General features: G+C 47.3%; 1 protein-coding gene across 1 annotated transcript; it reads right to left on the reverse strand.

Moving 5' to 3' along the window:
• Positions 1-1,861: 1,861 nt before the first annotated feature.
• On the reverse strand, positions 1,862-4,001 carry LOC125513546 (cytochrome P450 86B1). The gene is made up of 2 exons (XM_048678672.1): positions 2,284-4,001; positions 1,862-2,174 (listed from the first exon to the last, which is right to left on the reverse strand). Exons 1-2 carry the CDS (start codon positions 3,821-3,823, stop codon positions 2,164-2,166), a joined length of 1,551 nt encoding a protein of 516 aa, XP_048534629.1. The 5' UTR covers positions 3,824-4,001; the 3' UTR covers positions 1,862-2,163.
• Positions 4,002-11,072: the final 7,071 nt, after the last annotated feature.

Raw genomic sequence — 11,072 nt, forward strand, 5'->3', positions numbered from 1 at the left:
TTCGTCCAAACTTGTTTATTTGTTGCTTGATGTAAGCTAGTCAGCAACCGAACAGTAGTAGATTGGATCACGGATACAGCTTCACCACACGAATGCATGGCTCAGGAGTTCCGGCGCATCGATTGATCGATCCCCATCGCGTGATGCAGGCACATCGATCGATCGATCACCATCGCGTGATGCAAAGGAAAATGTAGTCTGATCGAACCTTTTCCTTTGCTGCCATCGCATTTTCTCAAACTTAGAGATGAACATTGATTACATTTTTTTTGAAAAAGGGGGAAAACCCCGACCTCAGCATTAGAGCGATACATACAGTCACCTTTATTAGTAAGCAAAAAGATTCAACAAAGATCTTTAAGTCTCAAAAAAAGAAACAAAAGATGCTCACAAAGAGCTAAAGAACAAAAATAAAGCCACAACGACTGGCAAGAGAAAGATAGGAAAACTAATTGCCTATCCTATTACATGTCCGCCATTCAAACCGGTTGAAAATAGCCCGTGCTACTATCTCTCATCGGATAGATCCAGTAAACAAACGCTCTCTGGCCTCCGTCGGAGTGAGTAGCAAACACATACGGATCAACGCAGTGGCTCGAAAGATAACCTGTAAAAAATGAGTATTTGTTGTTTTGTTAAAGACCAAATCATTTCTGCAATTCCAGATAGCCCATAATAAAGCACATACTCCTACACGAATGTGTCTCGCTGTTTGAGGCTTAATCCCATCAAGCCACGTCTCAAATAGCGTGTTAATATTATTCGGAGGAGTGATTACATGTACCGTACTAGTATTTGGATATTTACTAGTCTCATATACATGTAAATAAGGGCATCTTCAAGGCGGACCATAAACCTCCCGCAATCGTACGGATCGGGCTGCCCGGACCGCGGAAACCATCTAATACCGATCTGTATCGGTCTACAGAGCGGTTCGGACGCGATTTCTCTCGCAAACCGGTGACAAAAGTGAGGGAACTTTGCGAGAGTCTGGACCGCTCCCATGCCCGACTCTCACTGCCTCTGCCATTAAAGCGGCGCGCCGGCCGCTGTACGCCCAGCTAAACACGCCTCCTCGCCGCATTCATACACCGTCATTAACCCCCGCTTGGAAGTCGAGAAACCTACTCTGATCACACGTCGGTTCATGAGCGGGCTGACATTAAACGCAACGCCGTCCGAGCTCCTTCCGTCCGGCCACTATGTAAACAAGGGCAGACGCCGGGCAAGAACCACACCCCTCCACCGCTCCCCCAATCTCTTCCTCCACCACTCTTTCGATGGCTTTCAAAGAGCAGTTCTCCGGCATACAAGTCGGCTCGGCAGGCCCTGGCATGGGGGGGGGGGGGGCAATTCAATGCCTACTTCGTGGCTTGCGCACTCAATTTTAATGAAAACTGGTTATATTATTGGTCAAATATGTTCAATTTGCTTTTCTTAGTGTTCGCTTATGTTACTTAGTTAGCAAATACACCAACGAAACTAAGATGTTATTGCCTCATTTTCACATTGTCTCAGCTTTGGTGCGTAATAAGTTAGTTTGCATCCGAGGGTTTCTTACCGCGTTTCGTTAAGAATTATGTTTGCTATACAAATAGTCACGTTCAAGTTGATTCACTTTGTAAAAATTGGCGCAAAAAAAATAAGTCATAAGACTACACAATTACATTTTTATGTATATTCTATGATATACTCTTACGTTGGTAATTTTACGCGTCATATAAATATATTTTTTACCACCTGTATATATTTTCTTACATTCTCGTTTGACTTCCAACGTAATAAAAAAACTAAATGATGTTAAATAAATAGAGGGAGTGAATGATTATAATTCTTCACCCCGAGCGATGAGAAGTCTGTATATCAAAATCAAATCGAATTCCAAATCAATACAGTATTTGCCAAACTCATGTATAACAACATATTTAACGAGAAACGGTATAACTTTACCGCATGTGGACGCGATAATTGGTGAAAAGCAAGGATCACACAGAGGCGGAGAGAGGAGCAGAGAAATATAAAGTAGAGGCAATATATGTAGCAGTAATTATACACTCGTCTCGAACGTCTTGATCAAATTGCCTGCATGGTTGAAAGCGAACCTTCAGAGATCTGTATCACATTCCTTTAAGTTTACTTCTGTTCAAAGCAGGGCATGATCCATCATTCTTGCGCTGTTCGATCCCAAAATCAGGAAAAGAAAGTTCAGTTAAATTAAATTTGGTGATAAATCAGTTTGTTTGGGTGGTCAGGCGAGATGGACTGAAAGTTGATGCGTAGTACCAGCCACGGTGGTGCAATGGACCTGCTGCTGCTCCCTCCTCCTGAAGCTCACCATGAGGCCGTTCTTCATGTACAGCGTGGTGTTGAGCTTGGGCTTCACCGCCTGCCCGGGCGCCACCTCCACCGCGAACGTCTCCAGCACCGCCGCCGCCAAAGTCTTCATCTGCGTGTACGCGAACCGCTTGCCCACGCACAGCCTCGGCCCGGCGTTGAACACCACGTACTTGAACGGGCTCTCGGCGCCGCCAGCAAAGTCTCCGCCCTTCATCCACCGCTCCGGGCGGAACTCCAGGCAGTCCTCCCCCCACGCCGCCGGGTCCCGTCCGATCGCGTACGTGTTGTAGATCACCCGCTGGCGCGCGCGGATCGCCGTGCCGTCCGGGAGCACGTCGTCCTGGAGCGCCTCCTTGAAGTCCACGGGCACCGGCGGGTAGAGGCGCATCGACTCCGTCAGCGCCGCGTGGAGGTAGTCCATCTTCCCGACGTCGCCGTCGGCGGCCCGCACGTCGTCAAGGACGCGTGCCTCGACGTCCGGGTGGGACGCCAGGAGCCAGAAGAACCAGACGAGCGCGACGGAGCTGGTGTCGCGCCCGGCGAGGATGAAGCTGATGCAGAAGTCGCGGAGGAACTCGTCCGAGTGGCCCGTCGAGGAGGACATGAGGCGGGACAGGAGGTCGCAGCGGTCTTGCAGGCTCCCGATCTTGCGCAGCTCGGTCCGGCGCTCGGAGACGGCCCACTCGGCGAACTCCCGCACGGAGCGCGCGGCCTCCGCGAGGCGCCGCTCGCCGCCGACGCAGAGGAGCCGCTTGGCCTTCCAGACGAAGGGCGGCGTGACGAACCGGGCGAGGGAGAGCTCCGTGGCGCGCTCGAAGGCGCGCGCGAACGGCACGTCCGGGAGGCCGTCCGCGAGGCACCCGGCGTCCACCCCGAACGCCGCGGCGCAGATGTTGTCGAACGTGAACCGGAGGAGGACCTCCTGGAGGTCCACGGTCACGCCACCCTGGCTCTGCTGCTGCTGCAGCAGCGGCATCAGCCGGCCGTGCACCAGCTGCTCGACGGTCCTGGCCGAGAACTCGAGGAACTGCGCCGAGTGCATCTCAGTCGTGGCGGCGCGGCGCTGCGCGCGCCACGCCTCGCCGTCGGCGTTGAAGATGCCGTCGCCGAGCAGCTCCACGAATCGCTCGCGGTAGTAGGGCCCCTTGGGGTAGTTGGAGAAGTTGGTCTTAAGCACGTGCTCGACGTTGGCCGGCACGGACGTGATGACGCCCGAGGAGCCCCCGCCCCACATGCCGCGGTACGGGAACGTGCCCCCGGAGCGAGCTAGCGCGGCGGCGCCCCAGTCGTAGATGTCGTCGAGGTGCGCGAAGAGGGTGGGGATGATGCCGAACACCGGCCACAGCATGGGTCTGCCCCGCGACTTCAGGCGGGTCGTGGCGGCCTTGCACGCGAAGAGCACCGCGGCGGCTAGGGCCAGGTCGGACACCCGCACGTACTCCTGCATGGCGCGCACCGCAACGTCCACGAACGTCCTACCCGCCATCGCCGGCGGACCGCGCGTGAGTGAGAGAGTACGGTGGTGACGACGATGTGTTAGGTATACGCTGCTAGAGAAGCAGCACGTACTGCGTGTAGTGAAGTACTGAAGTGTGCGATCGAGCTTGCACCTGCTTAGGTGTGGGCGTGCTTCATCGTGCACATTCGAGATGAGCTTTGAGTCGTGCTTGTGACCGCCCGTATTTATAGGGAAGTGCATGACGCTCGGGTGAACATCAGATGATACCACCACTTGTATGTTCCCGTGATACTAATTTGGAAAAAACAATTTTAAATGTTTCAAAAAAAATTTAAAAACAATTATGAATGTTCAAAACATATGTGTCTACAATCCCTAAAAAAATCTGATGAAAAATTCAAAGTACATGTACAGAAACATGAAAGACAAATTCAACATAAAAGTGTCGATAAAGACAAGCATAAACAGTGTCAAAACCTACAGTATTCACATTCGGTTTTGTCTTCTTTGTTTCTCTGTGTACTCCGAATTTTGATCTGAAACTTTTAGACCTTGTAGACTTATGTGTTGTGAACATCCATAATTGTTTTGAAAATTTTCAAAACATTTAAACTTGACCTTTTCAAATTGGTATGATGGGAGCATACAAGTGACGGTATCACCTGATATTCTCCCCTACGCCCGCCAAGAAAGGGTGTATTGCTCCGCTGCATATTCGAGACATTGGAACTACAATGGGTTTTGCTCGCACTGCTACACATTGTAAATCGATCTGTATTTCCGTCACAACCGTTAGTCGTCAGCTATGGGAAGAACTGGCGTCGCTCCACTGAGCAAAGTGTCAGAGCTAATTGATGACTACACGGGTGACTTGGATGTGCTAGTTATTCATGAAATTTTTCTTCAACCGGATGAAGTGATTCTCAATATCCACTTGAATCTGACCGGCGGTGATGATTCCCTTGCATGGGTGTTGGAAAAGTCCGGCATCTACATTGTAAAATCGGCGTATCGTTCTTTGGTGATTCTTAACGAGCTTAGTTCTCTAGAGGAAGGAACGACAACGGAAATTGCATTGGCTAATAAGCAATTGTGGAATGTGTTGGAAATATGCCCTAGAGACAATAATAAAATGGTTATTGTCATATTTCCCGTTCATGATAAATATTTATTATTCATGCTATAATTGTATTGACCGGAAACTTAAATATATGTGTGAATACATTGACAACACTCTGTCCCTAGTAAGCCTCTACTAGACTAGGTCGTTGATCAAAGATGGTTAAGGTTTCCTAACCATAGACATGAGTTGTTATTTGATAACGGGATCACATAATTAGGAGAATGATGTGATGGACAGACCCAACCGTAAGATTAGCATCAGATCGTTTAGTTATTTGTTATAGCTTTCTTCATGTCAAGTATCAGTTCCTTAGACCAAAAGATCATGTTACTCCCGGATATCGAAGGAATGCCTTGTGTACTATCAAACGTCAGTTCGTAACAGGGTGATCATAAATGTGCTCTATATGTATTTCCAAAGGTGTTTGTTGGGTTGCATGGATCGAGACTGGGATTTGTCACTCCGTATGGTGGAGAGATATCTATGGGCCCTCTTTGTAATACAACATCGTAAAGAGCTTGCAAGCAATGTGGCTAGGTATGGAGATACCAAAGATCGAATCTCCGACAAGTAACATATCGCTGGACAAAGGGAATTGCGCGGGATTAACCGAATCCTCGACATAGTGGTTCAACCGATAAAAGATCTCCGTGGAATATGTGGGAACCAACAGGGTCATCCAGGTCCTGCTATTGGTTATTGACCGGAGAGGTGTCTCGGTCATGTCTACATGATTCTCGAACCCCTAGGGTTCGCATGCTTAACGTTCGGTGACGCTAGAGTAGTATTCAGATATGTACGTTGGTGACCGAATGTTGTTTGGAGTCTTGGATGAGACCCCGGACGTCACGAGGAGCTCTGGAATGGTCCAGAGGTAAATATTTATATATAGGAAGTCATGTTTCAGTCGTCGAAAAAGTTTCGGACATTATCGGTACTGTACCGGAAGTGCCGAAAGGGGTCTGGGGGTCCACCTGCCCCCGAGGCTCACATAAGGTGTAGGGGGTGCCCTAGCCTACATGGGCCAGGGGCACCAGCCCCAAGAGGCCCATGCACCAAGGAGAGGTGGAGACGGAAGAGTCCTAAGGGGGGAAGGCACCCCCTAGGTGCCATGGGGAGGGAGGACTCCTCCCTTGCCGCCTCCCCTCCTTGGAGGAGGGGCTAGGTCTGCGACCCAGCCCTCTCCCTTGCCTCCTATATATAATGGGGGAGAGGGAGGGGCTGGACACTGATACGTCTCCGTCGTATCTATGATTTTTGATTGTTTCATGCCAATATTATACAACTTTCACATATTTTTGGCAGCAATTTATATGATTTATTGGACTATCCTTTTGATCCAGTGCCCAATTACAGTTCCTGTATATTGCATGTTTTTTGTTTTGCAGAATATCCATATCAAACAAAGTCCAAACACGATAAAAAAAATTTATACAGAATTATTTTGGAATATTTGTGATATTTGGGAGGTAGAATCATCGCTAACGGGGGCCCACAGCCACCACAAGACACCTGGGCGCGCCAGGTAGTCCAGGCGCGTGGTGGTCGGTTGTGCCCTCCTCATAAGTCGGTTGGAGCTCTACTTCGGGTGCAAGGAAGCTTATATCCGAAAAAAATCATGTTAAAATCTCAGTGTAATCGGAGTTATGGATCTCCGGATATTTAAGAAACGGTTTTTGGCCAGAAAACAAGAGCGTGAAACAAAAGAGAACAGAGGGAGAGATCCAATCTTGGAGGGGCTCCTGCCCCTCTGCCATGGAGGCCATGGACGAGAGGGGAAACTCTCCTCCCATCTAGGAGGGAGGCCAAGGAAGAAGAAGAAGGAGGGGGCTCTCTCCCCTCTCTCCAAGTGGCACCGGAGTGCCATCGGGGCAATCATCGTGACGGCGATCTACATTAACAACCTCGCTGCCGTCAACACCAACTCTCTCCCCCTCTATGCAGCGGTGTAACCTATCTTCTACCCACTGTAATCTCTACTTAAACATGGTGGTCAATGCCATATATTATTTCCCAATGATCTATGGCTATCTTATGATGTTTGAGTAGATCCGTTTTATCCTTTGGGTTGATAGATGATTGTAGTTGGTGTGAGTTGTATGTTTTATTTTGGTGCTGTCCTATGGTGGCCTCCATGTCATGCAAACGTGAGGGATCCCCACTGTAGGGTGTTGCAATATGTTCATAATTCGCTTATAGTGGATGGCGTGAGTGACAGAATACACAAAACCGAGTAAGTGGTCTATTGTTGGGAATCGTTGCATGGAAAACAAAAAATATCTACGCACACACAATGATCTATCCATGGAGATGCATAGGAACAAAGGGGAGAGTGTGTCTACATACCCTCGTAGACCGTAAGCGGAAGCATTTCTCAACGCGGTTGATGTAGTCGAATTTCTTCGCGCTTCAACCGATCAAGTACCGAACACACGACACCTCTGCGTCTGCACATGTTCAGCTCAGTGATGTCCCTCGCCTTCTTGATCCAACAAGACGTCGAGGTAGTAGATGAGTTCCATCAGCATGATGATGTGGTGATTGTGATGGTGAAGTGATCCTCGCAGAGCTTCGCCTAAGCACTACGAAAATATGATCGAGTGTGTAAACAGTGGAGGGGGGCGCCGCACACGGCTAAACAATTGTCTGGTGTGTGCTAGGCGCCCCGCACATATATATAGGTGGGAGGGGGAGGGGATAGGCAAGGAGGCGCCCCAAGTAGGACCGAATCCTACTTGGGCTCCTCCCTAGTCGCCCCCCTTGTCATATCTATCGGAGGGGGAAGGAAAGAGGGGGAAGGGGAAAGGAAGGGGGAATCCTATTCCCTATCTTTCCTTTCCTCTTCTCCTTTCCTTCTCCACCTTGGCTGTCCCATATGGGGGCGCACCGGCCCCCTCTTGGCCCATATCTTTTGCCGGGGGTGCCCGGAACCCCTTCCGGTGACCCGATAACTACCCGGTACCCCCCGAAACACTTCCTATGTCCGAATACCATCGTCCTATATATCAATCTTTACCTCTCGACCATTTTGAGACTCCTAGTCATGTTTGTGATCTCATCCGGGACTCCGAACAACATTCGGTCACCAAATCACATAAAGCATATAATATTATATCGTCATTGAACGTTAAGTGTGCGGACCCTATGGGTTCGAGAACTATGTAGACATGACCGAGACACCTCTTCGGTCAATAACCAATAGCGGAACCTGGATGCCCATATTGGCTCCTACCAATTCTACGAAGATCTTTATCGGTCGAACCGTTATGACAACATACGTAATTCCCTTTGCCCATCGGTATGTTACTTGCCCGAGATTTGATCGTCGGTATCTTCATACCTCGTTCAATCTTGTTACCCACAAGTCTCTTTACTCGTTCTGTAATACATCACCTCGTGACTAACTCCTTAGTCGTTTGCTTGCGAGCTTATGATGTGTATTACCGAGAGGGCCCAGAGATACCTCTCCGATATTTGGAGTGACAAATCCTAATCTCGATCCATGCCAACTCAAAAAACACCTTTGGAGATACCTGTAGAGCATCTTTATAATCACCCAATTACGTTGTGACGTTTGATAGCACACAAGGCATTCCTCCAGTATTCAGGAGTTGCATAATCTCATAGTCGAAGGAATGTGTATTTGGCATGAAGAAAGCAATAGCAATAAAACTGAACGATCATTATGCTAAGCTAACAGATGGATCTTGTCCATCACATCATTATTAATGATGTGCTCCCGTTATTAAATGACAACTCATGTCCATGGTTAGGAAACCTTAACCATCTTTGATCAATGAGCTAGTCAAGTAGAGGCTCACTAGGGACACGTTGTTTGTTTATGTATTCACACATGTATTTAGGTTTCCGATCAATACAATTCTAGCATTAATAATAAAACTTTATCATGAATAAGGAAATATAAAATAACAACTTTATTATTTCCTCTAGGGCATATTTCCTTCAGTCTCCCACTTGCACTAGAGTCAATAATCTAGTTCACATCGCCATGTGAATAACACCCATAGTTCACATTGCCATGTGATTAACACCTATAGTTCACATCGCCATGTGACCAACACCCAAAGGGTTTACTAGAGTCAATAATCTAGTTCACATCGCCATGTGATTAACACCCAAAGAGTAATAAGGTGTGATCATGTTTTGCTTGTGAGAGAAGGTTAGTCAACGGGTCTGTCATATTCAGATCCGTATGTATTTTGCAAATTTCTATGTCTACAATGCTCTGCATGGAGCTACTCTAGCTAATTGCTCCCACGTTCAATATGTATCCAGATTGAGACTTAGATTCATCTAGATTAGTGTCAAAGCTTGCATCGACATAACTCTTTATGATGAACTCTTTATCACCTCCATAACCGAGAAATATTTCCTTAGTCCTCTTTAAGGCACCTAAGGATAATTTTGACCGCTGTCTAGTGATCCACTCCTGGATCACTCTTGTACCCTCTTTGCCAGATAAGTGCCAATACAAACATCAAGTGTGGTACACAGCATGGCATATCGTATAGAACCTATGGCTGAGGCATAGGGAATGAATTTCATTCTCTCTCTATCTTCTGTCGTGGTCGGGCTTTGAGTCTTACTCAACTTCACACCTTGTAATTGACGACCCACAAGTATAGGGGATCAATTGTAGCTCTTTTCGATAAGTAAGAGTGTCCAACCCAACGAGGAGCAGAAGGAAATGACAAGTAGTTTTCAGTAAGGTAATGTCTACAAGTGCTGAAATTGTAAGTAACGGAGTAGTTTGATAGCAAGATAATTTGTAACGAGCAAGTAACGGTAGTAGTAACAAAAGTGCAGCAAGTTAGCCCAATCCTTTTGAGGCAAAGGACATGCCAAAACGGTCTCTTATGATAAGCAAAGCGTTCTTGAGGGTACACGGGAATTTCATCTAGTCACTTTCATCATGTTGGATCGATTTGTGTTCGCTACCTTGATAATTTGATATGTGGGTGGACCCGGTGCATAGGTGTTGTTCTTACTTGAACAAACCTCCTACTTATGATTAACCCTCCCGCAAGCATCTGCAACTACGAGAAAAGTATTAAAAATAAATTATAACCATAGCATTAAACTTTTGGATCCAATCAGTGCCTTACGAAATAGCGCATAAACTGTGGTTTAAGCTTCTGTCACTCTCGCAACCCACCATCTAATTGCTACTCCACAATGCATTCCCTTAGGCCCAAATATGGTGAAGTGTCATGTAGTCGACGTTCACATGACACCATTAAGGGAATAACAACAACATACTATCAAAATATCGAACACATATCAAGTTCACATGATTACTTGCAACATGATTTCTCCCGTGACCTCAAGAACGAAAGTAACTACTCACAAATGATAAACATGTTCATGATCAGAGGAGTATTAAATAGCATAATGGATCTGAACATATAATCTTCCACCAAATAAACCATATAGTAATCAACTACAAGATGTAATCAACACTACTAGTCACCCACAAGCACCAATCTATAGTTCCGGTAACAAGATTGAACATGAGAGATGAACTAGGGTTTGAGAGGAGATGGTGCTATTGAAGATGTTGATGGAGATTGCCCTCCCCAAGATGGGAGAGTTGTTGGTGATGATGATGACGATGATTTCCCCCTCCGGGAGGGAAGTTCCCCCGGTGGAATCGCTCCACCGGAGGGCAAAAGTGCTCCTGCCAAGTTCCGCCTCGAGGCGGCGGCGCTTCGTCCCAAAAGTCCCCCTTATTATTTTCTAGGTAAAAATGACTTATATACCAGAAGATGGGCACCGGAGGTGGGCCGAGGAGGCCACAACCCACCAGGGCGCGCCTGGGGGGCCTGGCGCGCCCAGGTGGGTTATGCCCACCTGGTGGCCCCCCTTTGGTGTTTATTGGCTCTAGTATTTCTTAAATAATCCATAAAAAAATCTCCGTGAAGTTTCAGCTCATTTGGATTTGTGCAGAATAGGTGGCCTGACGTAGCTTTTCCAGGTCCAGATTTCTAGCTGCCGGAATTCTACCTCTTGGTGTGTTCCTTGCAAATTATGAGAGAAAAGGCATTAGAATTACTCCAAAAGGCATTATTATGGATAAAAACATTATGAATAATAGTAAGAAAACATGATGCAAAATGGACGTATCAAATCCCC

This window comes from Triticum urartu, chromosome 6 (assembly GCF_003073215.2).
Source record: "Triticum urartu cultivar G1812 chromosome 6, Tu2.1, whole genome shotgun sequence".
NCBI classification, from domain to species: domain Eukaryota; kingdom Viridiplantae; phylum Streptophyta; class Magnoliopsida; order Poales; family Poaceae; genus Triticum; species Triticum urartu.

Excerpts from the sequence above, each read along its gene's own strand:
- LOC125513546 (XM_048678672.1), bottom strand. The coding sequence starts at position 3,823 with ATGGCGGGTAGGACGTTCGTGGACGTTGCGGTGCGCGCCATGCAGGAG.